Genomic DNA, 18879 nt, shown 5'->3' with positions numbered 1-18879 from the left:
CACCACGCTTGGGGCTGCTCACCTTGGGCAACCAAAAAGCTTCATTACTATGGATGGGAACTGTGACTTCACGCAACTGTCTCACTTAAACCTGCTCCTGGCTGCAGCCACCACGATGGGGACCCCTTGGAAAAAACAGAGGGAACAAGAGAAGGCTTTATGTGATGACTTCATCCCACAGCCCTGAAACGGGGTCAATGGGGAACAAGCTCCAGGGGTGAGTCCCGGCCCTGCTCCACGTTTGTGCCGGTGGCTGGCACAGCCTTTACCTGCAACAAGCACGGCTTTCTTGCTAGTGAAGACTTGAAAACTTGTCACGAGGCTCCTGGGGATGGAGCTTTTTCTTGCAACACAGTAGTGAGTCAACAAAAAGGGACAGGCTGCACACAGAGCATTTGGCAAAGCTGCTAACAGCCCAGGCACCCGGGGTGCTGTGGGTGGTTTGCCTGCCTGCAGGCCGGGCTGTGGCAAGGACTAAACCTGGGTGAGCAGGAGCGTGGCTGCAGTCGGATGTGCATTGGCCTCACCATCAGCCACGTCCCTGGTCACAGCCCCCAGACACTCTGGAGGTTTCATCCAGAGCCCCAAATCCTGCCCTGTACCAGCTCCTGATGGGTGCCAGGTCACTCTCGCTTCAGTGGTGCAGATTAAAAGCAAAGCCTCGCTCCTCTTACAACGCTGCTGCTGCTTTTTCACCTCCTCAGACAGCGCAGGTGCAGGTGCCGGCGCGCTTTTACCTTCTCTCCTCCCCTTCGAGAGCAACAAAAGCCTTCAAGCCCCACTGCCCTGGCCTCTGCTTCCACAATGTCCACGGGAGGTGCCCCGAGACCTGGCCACGGCTCCTGCACCCCCGCAGGGGGGTCCCACAGCCCCGGCACTGCCCGCGCACAGCGGCCGGGCTGAGACCGCGACGGCGCCTGGCTCCCGGGAGCGGCACGGCGGGGCTCAGCGTCCTGCAGGAATCCACCACTGGCACGTGAATTTTGAGCTTTTATTGATAGTTGGAATTTACAGCCTAAAACTGACAACATAGAGAGATGCAGACTTTTTTTTTTTTTCTTTTTCTTTTTTCTTTTTTTCTTTTTTTTTCTTCTTTTTTACAAAAACAAAAACCAAAATAACCAAAAGCCACCAGCATCAGTTTTACAATATAAAAGTTTTGACAGTAGAGAGACTAAAGTACATCTGGAATTACTCAGAAAAATAAACAGGGAAAAAAGGCAGTAATTTAAAATTTGTCCCTCATATATACACATAGATACACAGACATTGCTTACAAAGACCCGGTTTCAACATTTAAGGGCAGTAGGCATCATGAGAAAAAAAGGCTCCCCTATGTCATTGCACTAAATTAATTCACCCAGTGGGGCACCCCCCTCGCCACCCCCTCCCGATTCAGAGGAAAGGCCACTTGAAGCTAGGACTGAGCTTCCGCGTCCCCCGGGGGCTCGGCGAGGACCCCCCCGCGCCAGCCCCAGCCTCCGGGCAGCCGCTGCCTGGCACGTCCGCTACCACAGCCTCAGGACACCGTCTATGCAGGCAAGTATTTCTTATTGCTATACAGAGTGCATCTTACCTATCGTCAGCCACCATTTTATGGTTTGTTTAAAAGGCAAAAAAAATAAAAAAGAAAAAAGAAAAAGAAAGAAAGGAAAAGAAAAAGAAGCATAGATTCAGCCCCTAATGCTTGTTTTTCCAGCCAGGCCACCGGGGCGCCTACAAACCCAATGTGCAGCGAGCCTTTCCTCGGGGAAGCACTACAGCTGGGCTTTCCAACAGTGCTCAACAGGCAGATTTTTCAAGGAAACTTGGCTCTCCAGACACCAAAACAAAACACCTGGAATTTTAGAAGAGCAGAAGAAAGTGGGTGCAGAGCTTTGCTGAAAACCTGGGCCCCCGTCTGGGCACGGAGCACTGCAGAGCCCGGCTCCCGAGCCCACCACAGCCCCATCCACACCCTGCGGTGCAATTCGCCCACCTTGCACCGGGCTGCGAGGGGTCCCAGGAGCCAGGAGGGCTTCGCCCTGCATCCTGCCAGCCCTGGGACTCGGCGCTGAGCGGCGGTGACACCGGGACTGCGCGGTGCCCGCTGCACGATTTCCTCTCCCAAAATGAGGCACCGCGCCCGGCCGCGGCTCCGCAGGGATGCTTGGATGGAGCTGCCCAGCCAGAGGCTCCTGGAGCCTTCCAGTTTTGTCCGAGTTAAGTAATTCTTTTTTAAAAATATGTTTTGGGTTACTTTCAGTTTAAACAAGCATTCCAGGTCCTCTGGCACTGGGTGGCAACTGGTGAGCTTCCTAGGGTGGACGGGCCTTGAATAAGTGGTTTGTGCTAACAGTCAAAAAGCCAAACACCTCCAATTGTCTCACGTCTACACCGCAGCCTAACGCCAAACCGAACAGAAACCGACGGAGGTTATGGAAAACCCCCAGAAAAGCAACTCCAGGAGTTACAGGCAAGAGACCGTGGATCAAAATAAAGTGGCAAAGAATATTTAATATTCTGATTGCTTTAAATATGCCAAGTGCAAATTAACTGGTTAAACCATGGCGTCTTTTCGAGTTTGAAAAGGAAGTTTCTGTTTGTCTGAGCAGATACACCCTATAATAAAAAATATCATTAGAACCATGGATATTTTCATGTGCAATAATACATATTACCCACTCTAAGTACGTACATGTATGTATGCATATAAGTATACACACACACACACACACATAGATATGATGACCACCTTAAGCACTGCCAAGCTGATCTAGTGCCAATATTTGGGTTGTGTTAAAGAAAAAGTTTACAAAATATCAGGTCAAGAAAAAGGTTTCTATAAAACTTTACATTTCAACTGAAGCTGCTCATCTAGATTTTAAACACTGTCAAAACCCAGTTTGGATACAAAAGGCAAACAGAGAAACAGACAAGGAACAAAAATTAAAAATCAACAACCTTATTTTCCATGAGCCTCGTTGAGAAAACACCAAAATGAGAAACCATTGAGCACTTTTTTTTTTTTTTTTTCAGTCTGAAAATGTTCCTTTAACTTAACTTCACCTACCTAGAGAAAATGGCAGCAAGGTATTTATAACTGTAGCGAAACAGTAGGTTATTGTCAACTGAGAAACCCTAACGAGTCGTTTAAGTCTCAAATTTAAGCCCAGTGGAAGCGAGTCACGAGTGAATCCTGCCCTCCCAGAACCCTTCCTCCACGCGCCCAGTACCTTTTTTATTATTATTATTATTTGTACCAACGATTACGGTGTTTTAGAAGGTGCACACTTACCCATCAAGAAATTAAATGCAAACCCAAAAGCTCTGAGAAAAATAGGTCTAAGGTGAAGAAATTTTAGAAATATACACATATTTATACATATATAAATAGACCCTATGTACACGACAAACAAGAGGCCGAGAGAAGGAATGGAAGCCAGCCCCGTGTGAGCCCAGCGCCCCCGCCCCAGTCCCTGTGCCCCTGTCCTGCCCCAGCCCGCAGTCCCCACAGTCCCCACAGTCCCCGCAGCCCCCACAGCCCCCACAGCTTCCTCGACCCCCTCTGCCAGCTCTGCACTGCCCTCGGCCACGCGCAGCCTTGTGCATGCAGAGAAGACACTGATGCTTCCAGGAGAATTTATCAAAAATAGGTGAAAAACCTCTCAGGCACAGCAACAAACGAAGGGTGCTCCTCGCGCCTCGACCTGCTCTGGGGATCACCGCCAACGCGGGCAGAACAATTTTCTCCCTTGCCCCCCTGCAGCCCTTCCCCGGGCACCAAATGGCCACGGGGTCACCCGGTGGCCCCAACATTAAAGCTCTGCAGCAGAGGCAGACGCCGAGGGCGAACACCCCACCAGAGCCCCCGTCTCCATCACCTCCATCACCACGCACAGCACCGCGCCCCCGGAGCCTCACAAGGTGACCCTGGGCCCAGCCACACACCACTGAGCTGGGGATTTCTGCCCCCATCCCGTTGGCACACCCATCCCGGAGCCTCGGGCAGCCCCCCAGAGCCACCCCGCTCCCTCCTGCACCATGCGCCCGCAGCAGCCCCGGCCCCTGGCACCCAGCTCGGGGCCGGGCTCCATCTCCGTGGAGTTCCCAGATCCCAACCAAACACAGATCCTGACGGCACCGCTGGCTCCGTGGTAAGGTCAGCAGCCAGAGCTAATTTCAGCCTATCGCAACTTAACGCAGAATGTTTTAGTATTTCCATGACGTTCAGTTATACTGGTATTTTGCTGCCATGACAGGTGTGAACAATTGTGAAATGGGAAAGCTTGTCGGCAGCTTTTCAAGTATTTCTCACTGTTTTACAGAAAAGTTTCTTTTCATTTAAAAAACACAATTCAGATGAGGAATATCTATATTTGATAAGGGGAAAATATTTACACGCCATATGGACAAATGTGTTTTTTATTTAAATTACATGTTAAATAATAAATATTTAATATTAAATATTATATTTAAACACAAAATTATGTATAACCAATTTCTTAGGAGCTTTTAAGCCTAGTTTCTCTAACACTTGGAGGACAAGTTCAATGCACACTTTCTATTTGGGTATCAATAAAACATTCTGAATAGACACGAGGACGTGCATGAATTCACCCTTCCTGCTCCACGTTAAATGCTCTGCTGCACTAGCCTCCGTCACATCGTTTCTGTTCTCCTTTGGATAAGGGACCTGCTCTCCCTGCACAGCCCCGACCCGCAGGGAGCCCACGGGCTGCTGGCAGGGGTCACTTGGTGACTTGCAGCACCCAAGGAGCACGCAGGAACCACGATGGCACCAACGCCACCACGCTGCACAGACCCCAGGTGCTAGAGGTGCTCATGGTGCTCCGGCTGCGGTTCCTGCACCACAAAGGGGGGCAGAGGGCCCTCGACCAGGACCTCAGGGCCACCTCGTGGGGTCGGCACGTGCCGGGGGTGTGGTAATGGTGTAAGGGGCTCTGAGGGCTGGGAGGCAGGGGAGGGAGAGCACAATGAACAGAAACACCTTTTGTTGGAATCTGGGTGGCTTTAAGGCACTCGGAACCACAACGGGGTACTTTAACACTACTGTTACTGCATGGGATCCTTCTGCTCATCACCTTCTCTTTCCCTTTATTTCGGGGTATCTGGAGATGAAAACTGACTCCAAAAATGATTCCAAAGCTGGAACGAGAAGAAATCACTCCTGAACTAAAACAAAGGCACTGGCGTTTTTATATCTGGAATTTTTATTGCTGATCATCGTTTTGCCCTAGAGATAACCAGACAGTTCGCTCCCGTGAGGGCACTCAGTCATCAGCTGGAACGCGAGCGGGACGAGCTCTCCCCTGGAGTGAGGACCGACATGACAGGGATGGGAACGGCAGGGAGACAAACCCAGTCCCTGCAGAACGGGCCATCCAGATATCCAAAAACCCCGTGTGAGATTTTAGTCAGAACAGTGACTGTCAACGCTGGGTGCACGCCCAGGTGCCAGAAAGACAAAGTTCCTGCTCACAAGGTGATGTGATGCTACCCCTCGTCTCCGGGACAGGCGGCTCAGGGGAAGGGGAGGAGGGGTTTGTGCAGTTGTGGCATAAAAGGTAAAGTTTGGAAGCGTCAGAAATGGGAAGGGAAGGGAAGGGAAGGGAAGGGAAGGGAAGGGAAGGGAAGGGAAGGGAAGGGAAGGGAAGGGAAGGGAAGGGAAGGGAAGGGAAGGGAAGGGAAGGGAAGGGAAGGGAAGGGAAGGGAAGGGAAGGGAAGGGAAAGGATAGAGGTCTCTATGCCAGCTAGGTCTTGATGAGTGTCTGTAAGTGAGCACAAATTCCTTTTCTTAGTAAAGTTTCAGCGAGTACACTGACAGATATAATTTTTTTTTTTCTTTTGAGGAAGATGAGTTATTCAGCAGTTTACAAGGGAAATACTAGGAATGATGGGACAGAATAACTGGAACTCAATTACACATTAACAGTATACACATCACGTCCAGAGAAGTTTCTGAAAGGAAATGAAGTCCCCAGTGCTCTGAACTCCCACACCCTGCGCTTTGCCCAGTTTACTTTAAGAAGGAAAGAAAAGTCTGTTCAAAGTCTCAGGCAAAAAGAAAACACTGCTTTGAAAATGATTGCAAAGATGATTTTTTTACAAAGATACTCTTTCTGTTTCAAATCATGTAAAGGAACTCAACACTGACTTAACTATTACAATTCACTATGTTATTTACTAAATACTCTTTTTCTTTAACTTCTAACATTTTCATGTAACATGCATATATTCAAGTGATCCTTATGTTACAGTCAACAATTTACATAAATTTATAGCATGAGGTAATTAATGGTTTTCTTTACGTTTTTTTGTTTCTGAAAGAATAAGAACACAGAATTTTAAATTACACGTGATCAATGCACTTTAAGGCAAGTTTAGTGCCCTTTGTATTCTAACCGATACTGGCAAGTTTCAGGTATCTGACAAATCCCCTACAAAGGACTCGGCCCTGCTCTGTAAGGTGCCACTGCAAACCAGCCCGTTTTGCCTGCGGGGCGGTTTGAGCGGGCGGCTCTGGGACGCCAGGACAAAACGCGCGGCTGCGTACAGGCTGGTGTCACCCGACCCAGGAAAGAAAAGAGGCGATTTTCAACACAAAGTCCTTCCTTCGGATTGCCTTGGGAAGTCAGTCATAGCTTGGTGTTTACGTATGAACATGAGATGAGCAGTAAAAGAGAGAGAGTTGCAGTGCAAAATCACTGCTACCGACCGCCGCGGGTGCCAGCTCCGGGCTTCCAGCAGCAGAGAGCACAACTTCCCTTTCAGGTAACCTCAATGCCACCACGTACCACAGACCAGTTCTCAACACACGTTTTGCACATGAAAGCACGTGCGGCTGCAGGGTGCCCAGAGCCCCAGCTACGAGGACGAGGACGTGCGCACGAGCTCTCCGCAAGGGCCGCAGGCGGCGCGGTCACACCACGAGGTGCCTGCAGGCTGGGGCACAACGCCCAGCTTCCCGGCACAGCACTTCAGCGGGCTTACTAGGGAACAAGGAACAGTTTCAAGCCATACACAAGAAGGTTTCGATCAACATTTGCTGTGCCTGTAGCTAGTTCTGTTCCCAGCTTAGCTCCGTGAGCGCCTGAGCCGAGGAGATGCTTCTGCAGGACCCGGCAGCGCCGTGCTGCACTGCAGAAGACGGGGTCACGCAACACCCACCCACAACGGGAAACTCTCTACAGCGTGTCTATCTAGAAAGTTTTGCAAAACTAGCTATGAGCATCAAAATTACGCGATAAAAGATTTTCAATAGCTTATATCTGTCCAAACCGCTTGAGAAAATAAAAAATAGATGGGGAAGAATCTGTCCTTTACAAAAGCCCCACAGCTCCGCGGAGAGAAAAAGGATTTTTCTCTCCTGATCAGCATCAAATATAAAAATACATTTTACACATAGGCATATTTCACTAACATTTTTATACTTAAGTTGTGAAAGGTGACCGGTAACAGTCACTAGGAAATACAGTTAATTTTTGTACAAAAATTAATAGGGAGGTTGGACTGGTCACCACAATGCCCTTCTAGTAATGAGGTAAGTGAGTTTCAGATGAGATAAGCTAACATATAGGAGCCAAATTGTTTATTTTCTGCATTTCAATTTGTCAAAGTTTATGTGTAACTGTCCATAGAAAATGCCTGCTTAGGTTTACAAGAAACGTCACATCAGCTGGAATTCTGTCAGTAGCTACCAGAGAGGGAAACCACTACGCAAAAGTCACTTTCTCACCTCAGACAAAACCTGCATTCTCCATAAATTCAGAAACTTTAGCCATTATGAAATCAACATGAATGGCATCAAACCCAAAGGATCTTAATTTTTCACCAAAGTAAATTGTAAAAATGGTCTAATACATTTTATCTACTTCCAGAGGTGTCCATTTCTGCTAAGACCTACAAAAATGATGCATAATTCTGGAAATCAGCTAAGGCACTGTCCATAACTAAACTCACACCGCACGGTTGCCCTGACCAGAAGGATTTCTTTTTTTGCAAGTTTTCATGTAGAGGTAAAATGACTACTTCAAACTTCATCCCAAGTGACTTTAAAATTCAGTACCAGTGGAAATGATGTACTTACAGCTCACAACGCCCAGCTCTGAGATATGGCACTCTGTTCGGATTCACTGAACTGGTTGTACCAGTGCAACCTTAGAAGACAGTATTTAAGATTCAAGAAATCATATTTAATATGAAACGTCTCCTTCTAAGATTCAATTAGCTACAGGAGGGTCTAGGTAGTTTTACTGTTCAGAAAACAATTTTTACTTTGAACAATGTAGGCATCTTTTAACTAACAAAAAAACAAAACAAAACAAAAAAAAGCACTTTGACAAGAAGACAGATTTCTTAAGAAAAGGGGGAAATACAGATGCGTTCAGCCAATCCAGGCCACCCCACCAGGTTATAACAGAACAGACAGCCCCCCCCATCCCGGTGCCACGTGCCAGCAGCAGGGCGTTCTGATCAGCTCAGCACACCAGCTGCTCTCAGCTCCAGCTTCTGAACGTGCTCTGAAGGGGGCTGACTGAAAAAGAAAAGGTACACAGCACAAGTGCAAGGGGCTATGAACTCAAATCTCAGTGCAACAAAAGAAAAAATCCTGCTGCAACCTGATCAGATAAGCAACTGAATCAAACACAGATCAGCTACAAACAGACAGGCAAGCCCCAGCCTTCTGAAAATACACATTGCTGCACTGTCAATACACTCGATGGCCTCCAAGGCAAGGGTTTTCTTTAATGAGCTTCCAGAGAGCCTTCAGCTCTTCACTGCCCATGTTCTATTGAAAAGAAAGACTAAATGCTTCCAAGGCGAGCTTTCACTGTATTCCACACAGCCACGCTATGGAGTACACACAGGTTTGAGTAACAAGGCAGAAATAAATCCTTTTGCACGCTGATTAAGGAAACCATGCAAGTTAGGACAAGGCTAGAGAAGAAAGAAGCAGTAACACCATGTTTGTCAGGAAGCCAGAAGCTAACAGCGATGAGGAATGTGTTCTGCAGTGACAGGGACAGCTTTTCTCAGGCCACTCTGAAGCATTTGGCACCATCAATTCACAGCTGCACAGCCCCTGGGACTTTTCTGTGCCCAGCACTGAACGTAGTGAGACCTGGTTTAAGCCCTTGCCTGGCATGGCATTCTCAAGAGGGACACAAGCAGAGCTCCCCGTTTTTCTTCGGTTCTTTCTTAGGCAACACACTTATTTTGTATTTATTTATTTCAAACTAAAGCCCCCAGCCCACACAATCTGAGCAGAAAGCTGTAAGACCTTCTCAGAACAAGGGAGAATTGTTGGTTGTTTGTTTTCAATGAGCTGTAATGTTCAAACCAGAGAAAAACTCTACTGCATCACAGGCCAACAGCCATCCCCCTAAATCATGAACCTGCCCAATACCACTCGGCCCCTTCAATGCTTTGCCCTAGTGAGTGCTCTTCCCTAACACCAAGGGACTGAGATGAGATGAAGATTTTCACTTCTGGGAGAACCATCCAAAAATCTTGTTTTACAGCTGGGACTGGCAAAAGAGCGTGTAAGTGCATTATGCTTGCCTTGTGAGAGCTTGCAACCGGAGATACAGGTACTTTTCCAACAGCAAAGTTCGTGGCAGAACAGGACTTCAGAGAGAACTGAATTATGGTAAAAAACTAAAAATTAAAAAAATAGTAATAAAAATTAACATGCTGTTGTAAACAGCGGGTCTAGTTTTATTTCTTTTTTGCAATGACATCAAAACCTCTTGTAACAACAAAATCAACTGCTTACAGGAACAAAATCACTGTTTATAAACTGTTTATAAGTTTAACTGTTTACAAATTTGTATGTTTTGAACATGGTTCAGGGTGAAATCACTGCTTTGGGAAAAGCACGTGGAAAAAAATAACTGACTCTTTAAATGACTGAAAATTGCAGTGTGAGTTACTAAATAGTATCAAAAAAGTCAAAAATTACATTGCCAAAATATCAGATGATCTTATTCATCACGAATAATTAACCTGGCAGGCAGGACGCAGGACTGCTCTCGCACAGTCCCAGGGGACATCAAACTGCGCGGTCACTCCCCGAGGACTTGCAGGGATTGTGGCACCTCCTCCACCACGACTGGCACAGCACGTTGGTCTTTACCAATATCTACAGAAATAAGGGAACTCTGCCACACAGCAGCTGTTTCCCCCGTGAGACAAAATGAACGACTGACGAAAAGGAGGCTCCTTCAGCTTCCTTCTGATTACCACTACACCAAGACAGGGCTTAGCAAGTCTGAAATACCTTACCACTAAACTACTACTGAAGATAGAGTGCCAGAAAAGAAGTGCAAACAAAGGGGAAAAGGCAAGAAGCCCCATCACGGGGCTGCTTCATGGTGGGACGGGGTGAGCCGAGGCTGAGGGGCGACGGAGCTGGGTCCCCAGAGCCCACCCCAGCAGCTGGCAGTGAGGTCTCCAGCTGTGGTAGGTCGTGCCACTGATAAATCTTGATTTCAGTTACAGCTCACTGGCTCCTTTTTGGAGAAATGATTTTGAGATGCCAGTGAAGAACAAGAAAGCCACCTTAAAGTTCCTCCCTTAGATATGTAATGATGAATAACCCTCAGTGCTCACCCCCCCGCACGGTGCGGCACACCCAGCGCCTTTCCACCAGCAGTAGGTAGCTGAGGTTCCACTGTTGTTGGGTTTTGCTTTTTAGTTTGTGCGCCCACTGGTTTTCCATTCGGCTTGCCAGCTGCAGATCTGTAAAAGGCAACGAGAGCAACAAAACCTTGGGACACTCAAGAAATTTATTCAGTCTTTGCTGAGGACATGTCATCCAGATGAACAGCTGGGATCTTGGCTGCCTTTACTCTTACAACTTAAGAGAAGAATCAATAAATTATGTATTTGTGTAAGAACATTTTGTTAGAAGACTGGTGAAAGTGTTGAAAAAACTGCGCTCCTGTTCCCTCATTTGATCCCTTTCCTGCAGACTCTCTCACCCAAACTTTCATTTTGGTGCACGTGCTCCTGTATGGATACAGTTTTAGAGAGGACCTCATCTCTTTGGGACAGCAAGGGAATTCAAAACCCACAAACCCAACACCAAATCCCCTCCTCGGTCTGAAGAGGGTACACCTAGCACCAGCCTGCTTCGTAGCTCTCTGTTTTCCCCTCACCTAGCACTAAAAGCCTGTAGTGAGCAGCGTAAAAGAATTTGAATAGTTCTGATTCGAAAGAAAAAAAAAAAAAATCAAATCATCCAAGTTTTTATCTATCAGATCATGTCTTATGGCTCCAAACTTGTTATGCTTGACCTTCCTGCAGCAGAGGGTTTTTTCTGATTGCAAGTCCCTACAGCTGTGCCCCCTGCTCCCCTGCCCCCATGTTTCATACCCAGGTACTGAACACAGAAATCTGGATACCCGAAAGCAGTCGGCTGGCGTGACCCTGACAGTACTCCTGAATGGCCAGATCACCCAAAGAAACGTGTTTTTTCCCACAACCTAACCAACTAGAGAGAAACGTGTCACAATTCAAGAATTGCTTAGTGTTGGCTGACCTGACCACTTTTTAACTGCAGAAAACACCTCCTCCTCTCGCGGTGTGAAGGCGTGTGGGCAATGCTCTGCAGCAGCAGGCGCACCAGGAGCGACACCAGGGATCACAGCACACGTGGCCGCTCTCCATCAACACCTGGTTGGGCATAAAATCACGAAACCCCAGCTGGGCAGAAGCACTGAATGTCTGAGCAGCAACACGGGACCAAGGCATGCCCTGCTGCTTCTGGGCTTGTACAATGAGTGGTTGTCTGTGACTTGCTATTGACCATGTACCTTTACATACATACAAAAGTCAGGCTCACTGTGCTCCAAGTCTCTGCTTCACCAGGTTTCTTACAATATCCAACTGTGTGTGTATAAATATACATGGAATAATACATATTGCAAATATATATCTATATACACACTCATCAGTATACATATTCAAAACTAAAATTATATATACCATATAGATATGGACAGATTCAAAATACTGCACATAAATGAGGAAGGACAGTGCTAAATACAACTTCTGTTTAATCTTCATTGCCTTCTGACCAAGTATCTTAGCATAGGTTGATGGTTTTTTAAAGGATACAGCTGGGTTACATAGATCCATTTTGGAAGACAGCATGTCCTGCTCCGACCCTGAGCGACAGCCCTTCCCTTACTGCCTACTCAGTGAGAAGGTAACACGCCTCTCCTGGGAACAACCACCACGGACACAGCGCTGGACTGCGCTGAGGAAGGGTTCACCCAGCTGCTGCCACGTCCCTGAACGTCGTGCCTTAAGGTCACCTGAAAACAGAAGAGCAGTCAGACCGCCCAGCTGCCACGCAGCTTTGGCACGAGTCTGGAACAGCAAGCAAGAAAGCTCAGACAGCAACGAGGACCGAGAGAGGCAGTGGGAACCCTCAGCCTGCACACACACATTGCGACTCGAGATCCATGAGAAGCTCCAATTCACAAAGAGAAAGAATTGTATGCCCAGATTACCTATAAAAACCACCTGAGCCAGGTGAGGAAGCCATCACCTGACTCTGGACCTGGTCTGAGCTTCAGACTCCAAGATAGCAGGGGTCAGAACCTCCTCCTAGATCAGTTTGTTGGCTGGTGTGAAGAACAATCCTATGGTACCAGTGAGGTATAGTTCAGAGCTTAAATCCCAAATGGGGAGGAATCACACCCCCCGTCACAAAAGCAAGAGACCTTACGCATTTCTACAGTCTTTTTAACTATGGGTAAATTGTCTGTTCACATAAGTAACTGGACACAAGCAATCAAGTTAATGAACTTAGATAACGATCCCCTCAGTAACTATACTATACTTTTAGATCTGCTTACTGGGAAGGTTGTAAATACATCATTAAAGCTTTCGTTTAAATGTATAGACTCGAAGCCAACAGATAATGAACAACAAGTTGAGAATATGCAACAAAAGGCACAGACAGACACGTCCTTGCATATCCTTCTGAAACACTTCAGGATGTTATTGCTGCCAGCTGCTCAGTACCACTTTACAGGTGGAGGTTACTGCTCCCCAAACCAAGGCATCACGAACAGGTCACGTAGGGACAACGAACCAGTGTCCTTGCAACATCAGCCAGCATGATGATTTAAGGTAACCCCGGTCTATGAGAACCTAATGCAAAGATCATTTGTAAGTCTAACAAGGTAGCTGGATATGTATCAAGCCATGAGAAAGATCAAATTGTGCCTGCTATTGGCAGTCCTGAACAGACCTGGTCGTAGCTGTAACACGGCGGAGCCTGCAAGCACTACAGTCAGGAACAGTGCACGAGAAGAGGCTGGAAAGGAACTGCTGTCATCACCCAGTATTTACTGGGACTGAAGCCCAACCACGGCCTTCAATCAGCTGCTGGAATCAGTTACACTGATGCTGCCTGTATTTGATGAATGATTTTTCATAGTCTCACTTTCGGGTGTTTAAAGAACGCCCTAAAGAGAACCTGATTTTCAGAAAATCTCTAGCACCAATCCTCTGAAAATTAAGACTTTAATGTGTCTCCAATTAGAAACTCAAAACTACTAATCACTTCTGAAAATCCGGGCTAAGAGTGGGACTGATCTCTAAATAGCAAGCGGGGTAACCGAAGCAGAAAGTGAGATTTCTCCTTCTAGCACAATGTATCTTTAAATTATTTATTTTAAATTACAAGGAGGGAGTGAGAAGACTTCCAGAACAACAGTACTGTGCCATGAAAGCACCTGCTTACCAAGTAATTGCAGCTGAGAGAAATCACAGCTATGTCAGCAGCACACAAGGGGCCCACAACCCCAGCACGCAACTTCAACGATGCACAGCGTAATCTCATCCTGCTTTCTGCGCTCTAATCTCCATAGCTGGCATTCTAACAAATCAAATCCTCAACCTTCCCTAAGAGCAAAAATGGAAATATGTAATCCTTGGGCATATGATAGCCTCGTGCTGTGGGTACGTCACCGTCGGATACTGATCCAGCAGAACAGACTGACTCTAACAGCGAAAACATTTTGTTCATCTCACTCCCCCCCACACACCACCTCTCAACACAGTTAAGAAATTTTCATATGCACTACATACATATCACAGTTAAAAATAAAGTATTTTTTTAAAAGACTGAAGTTTGGCTAGGATGCCTTTGCTCATAACAACAGATCTGTGTGAGGTACTTTTTCATACTCACAGGGTAAAGTCCCTCGTTATGCACAAGTGAGAGTATATCAGAAAATAAGCTATTTGGCTACCTATGTGTCAAGCTTCATGCTTTTATTCCAAAGTGAATGATTTTCCAGCTTAGATCTTGGACTAATAAAATAAGCGGCATTTAACATTTGACAGGTGGATTTCAGCATACAGCTTACACACAAAAGCAGGCCCAGCTCTGTATCTAGTCTAGGGGTAGAGAACGAGCACTGGTGACGGCGATCTGCTGCTACCAGCCCGAGCCTGGTTCTGCAAGTGGCCCAACATCTACACCCGTATCATCTATGTGCACAAGTCCAGTCTGGGAACAAGCTCAATGCAGAGACCAGCACAAACCAGTGCAGACCTGTGTCTGAAACTGGTACAGTCTTTACAGGAGTAGGTCCTTCAGCCTGTGCAGAAGATCCTGTGTTCCAGGGTCAAGTACACATCTTTAACTGACCTTGCTCCCAGGCAGTTTGAAGCGCAGTCCATTTCTCCATACTGCTTTACTCTACCATCCCAAGGCAGCAGCATGTCCCCCCCAACCTCTCCATGCCCGACTGCCTGGGGGTAAGGAACAGCAGGAGTCCTGTGCTGGGGCCGTTTCACTCTCCAATGTTGTCACTAGGTACAAAGTGCAAAAGTGTTGCTGTTCCTGCATCCATTAAAAACTTTAAAAACAGAACAAAACAAACAGAAAAGGATTTCCATAATAATTTGAAAATACATTAGTCTCCAAAAAGCCAGCAAACACCTGATAACCTGTTTGTGCCATATCTGCTCTTGTTCCTGCACGGCAGCAGTCCAGTGGATCATTATCCTCTCAGCTGGCAAACAACATGCTACCTTCTTTGCATACTCTGCAGCCAACTGAGGACGACATCCGGGAAGTTGAGTTTTGATGGCTCGGACAGAAGAGGCCAATTGCTAAACGACCCAAGATCCTGCAGTGAACTGTCCCATCTCCCGAGAGAGAGCACTGAGCAATTCACTGGAATGCAGAGACATCCCGCTTCTCAAGACGGTTCAGCATTACGGTAAGTTAGCTACCTGGCCTCTGGCTTGGGATGATGTCAATGATTTCCCTCCCACCCCACAAAAATGTAAAATAAAAGCCCTCCCTGCCTCATCCCATTTAAAGTGTTTGCATCTTTTCCTCCTATGAAATGTTTCTGATAAGGCTTTATTGCTATACAAAAGCGGTGCAAATGCTGCCCAAAGACAGCTCCATCAGGAACTTTGGTCACACGACTGCGGGACTCCTGTGCACTGTCCAAGTCCCAGCGTTAGACCTGCTACCTTTCTGAAGAGAAGCTGAATACTGTGTGCAATAACACTAAGAAAATAGGACTGAACCCCAAATACAAAACAAAAACAAGGGAGAGAGGGAAGGGGACAAGGAACTAAAATTAGGCAGAAGGCTTGCTTGGGAAGAACCCCATCATTCCTGTGATGACTAACTGATCAATGCTACATTTAGACAATGCAAGTGTCTTTCAGAACAGATTGTTGGTGTTGAAACTGCATGTCTGGTCCTGAATGCCAGCTCTCTCATCAATGCAGCATTTATTAAAAAATAAAATTAAAATGAAAAAAAAAAAATTGACAAATTGCATCACCAGGTAGCAGCCTGGCCTGGATCACACACGTCCCATTGCATCTGTTTCATCAAGCAGGGCCATTTAATGTGGCTTCAGCACAGGGCAAGACTTCTTCTTTCCTAAAGACAAGGACAAAGAGTAATATTAGAGAAATACAGCTACTGGATCAGACTCGCCCCTAAAGCTTACTTTCATCCTGGTTGTGTACTTCCCTCTGCCCCAGTATCTGAGCCATCCCTCCTCTATTTTTGTTTCTTTGACCTCCTAAAACTTTATTAGCTTTCCTAGTCAGAACCTCTTCCGAATCTTTTACAAAACACATTTAGAAATCAAAACAGAAACTGGGAAGTCCACTTTGCTGATTGCACAACACCAATTAATGTGCTGAACGAAGTCTGGAACACACGCGACCGTGTCCCGAGAGCACCTTGGCGCTCAGCCCTGCCCGCGGCACGCAGCGCCAGGCCTCGTGCCCTGCTGGCACAGAGCTGCTGCCTTGGCTCCCTGGCACATCCCAGGACTAGGATGTGCATGGCCATTGCTGGATGGGGTCCTGTGGGACCTGGCACCTTGCTGTGGGGATCCTGTCCCGGCTTCACTGTCACCCTCAGCCCCGTGTGGATGTCCCCCTGCCTGCTGGTGCGCTCAGAGCCCTGGCAGCACCTTAGAGGAGTGGTGAACAACCACCCGATGGGATCACCGGCATGTGTTAAACTACCACTAGAATTTGTGGTTCTGGTTGCAAATTGTGGACTCGAAAGCCACACAGAAGCTGTACAGGGAAGATGTAATAACCAATACTGCTGATATCCATGCTAATGGAGCTCAGTGTACTGCTGCATGAAGCTCAAAGCAGTTGTCAGAACCTCCTCCTCTCACCACAAGCATCTAGCAGAAGATAATCGTTGCAGGACAACCCAGATGTCTGGCTCCAGCTAAGCACCATCACCTGAGACTGAACCTATCAGCAAGCTTGTCCTAGGAGGGATGAGCCATGCCAGAGATGATGTTTTAGTTCAAGATGAGCAGGAGCACCTCATTGTTACACAGCTCGCTGGCCAAAAACAGAAGCCACAGCAAAGCTACGAGGGTGACAGCACTAAGTGCTCAGAATGGTTGGTTTCTATATTTTAAAAAGAAGCCTAAACAGTAAAAATCACAACAATTATGAAATAATTTCTCCTCTAGATTCCTTCCAGTTTCAGTTAACAAAACACATTCCCAAATTTCCCCACACCATCTTAATTGTAAGTGTCTATACATTCACTTGAACAAACCAACCTGAATAATTGCTATATGAGGAAGAAATGAGAAGTCTGTTATTCTAACGTAACGGATGATTTGGCAGAGCCTGTAGGAGACTGAAAGTTGCATGCAGTACAGCACAGGAACAGCTCTGCACTCCCAGCAGTATAATGCACCCCAGGACACTCCAGATGTACTCAGTGTGCAACACTGACCACACATTAGTGGTAGAATAACATCAATCAGTGACAAAGTAAAAATCAACTCTCTGGCACAGGCAAGCAAAGGAGAATTTTGGCCAGCTCACCTGTCTTTTGTGGCTGTTTCCGTGACAGCTGTAACAACAGCCGCTGTGTTCTGGTGTTCCTCCGGGTGCTGGGCCACGTTGTTCAGTGGTTTGGAAGCTTTTGTCGTTCCCATGTCCGTGATGGCCAGCTTATCAATAACCATGCAGTCTGCATCACTGTGTGGGGAGAAGTCAAGTTCATGTTAAAATGCCAATCAATGGGGCTTAAATTCCTACAGAAAAAAATGTATATTCCTCCTCCTCTCCTAGCACAGGCCACACAACTCTCATAAAGTAAGAACTGAAAATAAACTGGAATTAAAAGCATTGTATGTACACTGGAGGAGGAACAGTAGCTCCTCAAGAAAGACATTCTCGTCTCCTGCAGCAAAATTGGTCCTAAGAGTTTCCAACATATCCCCCCTGCCTGCAAACAAGACGCTTTGTCACCCGCTGCAGCTACCTCTGGTGCTCTCTCCTGTGAGTGACACAGAAAACAAGCAGTAGGAAGGATGCACACATGAAGCACGTTCAGCCACAACTCTGCAAGTTTAGAAGGTCCAGAAAATCATGGTCACTCCTGAGATAAATAAACCAACATCACGCCGCTTACCTGGCCATGGCTCTGAGTACCAACACCACCGCCGTTCACCCTTCCTGGAGCTGCCCTCTGCTACCCACCACCTCCAGGCAATCCTGCAGGCCCCAGCTCTTTGAGCTCTTGGTTCTGGCAAAGCACCTTCCCGACCTAGCACAGGCACCTGTCCTGCTGTAATCTGAGGCTTTTACGGAGTGGGAACTGGCATTTCTGTGTGCACTTAGAAAGGACTTAAACTGAAGTACAGCACCTAAAGCTGAGGGAGACAAAAAGCTCACTGGGTGCTCATGGGTGGTACCCTCGGAAGCCAACCACAGCCAAACCGACTTGCTTTCAGAAACATGTACCATGACAGATCCCCACGCTGGAGGAATAACATTTCCAATGACGTCTCACTACAACAAAAACAGAAGCTGAAACCCTGAAAAAATAAAAACCTGCTAGTACAAAACCTCTCAAACATCTAGGTTTGTATTAAAAAGACCGACGTTTCTGACGGGAGAAGTGATTTCTGTGCACATTGTTATTTTTTGCCTTCTAAGGCAGAGGAAAGTTTTGCCTGTGAATCATCTTCCACACCATTTCAACCCAATCAAGAAAAATTTCTCCTCCTTTCAGAGGGCATGCCTACAAAAATGGAAGGAAACCTCAGCAGATGACTGGGCTGGAATCCTGTCACAGCTCCCAGCAAAACACAGAATGCATACATAAAGTACGGACGTGTTCGGCTTGGGAAGTAAGGCAGGCCAGATTCGGAGACCTAGGCTCTATTTCTGTAGCTACTTTTCTGTGTGCTCGTGAAAAAAAATACATAAAAAATGCGGAATAATGAGATCAAAACATTTATCTTCCTAAAGAGCTGATGTGCTCTTAAAAGGAAATACCACAAGTACAAAAATACACTTCAGAGAAACTGCAGGGGATAGTTGAGACAG

General features: G+C 46.8%; 1 protein-coding gene across 3 annotated transcripts in view; it reads right to left on the bottom strand.

Annotated features, from left to right (window-relative positions):
- Positions 1–977: 977 nt before the first annotated feature.
- PPP6R2 (protein phosphatase 6 regulatory subunit 2) overlaps positions 978–18879 on the bottom strand; it is a 106052-nt gene continuing 88150 nt past the window's right edge. For all 3 annotated transcript variants that reach the window (XM_084520611.1, XM_084520609.1, XM_084520610.1), the window contains 2 exons: positions 17368–17523; positions 978–15934 (listed from right to left, as the gene is read on the bottom strand). In XM_084520611.1, the coding sequence (XP_084376737.1) occupies positions 15883–15934; positions 17368–17523 (208 nt within the window). In that variant the 3' untranslated portion in view covers positions 978–15882. The remainder of the gene's footprint in view (positions 15935–17367; positions 17524–18879) is intronic.

The sequence above is a fragment of the Aythya ferina genome, assembly GCF_964211825.1.
Source record: "Aythya ferina genome assembly, chromosome: 1".
NCBI lineage: Eukaryota > Metazoa > Chordata > Aves > Anseriformes > Anatidae > Aythya > Aythya ferina.
Note: the sequence above shows the minus strand (reverse complement) of the source record. Positions and strands in the feature narration are given on the sequence as shown.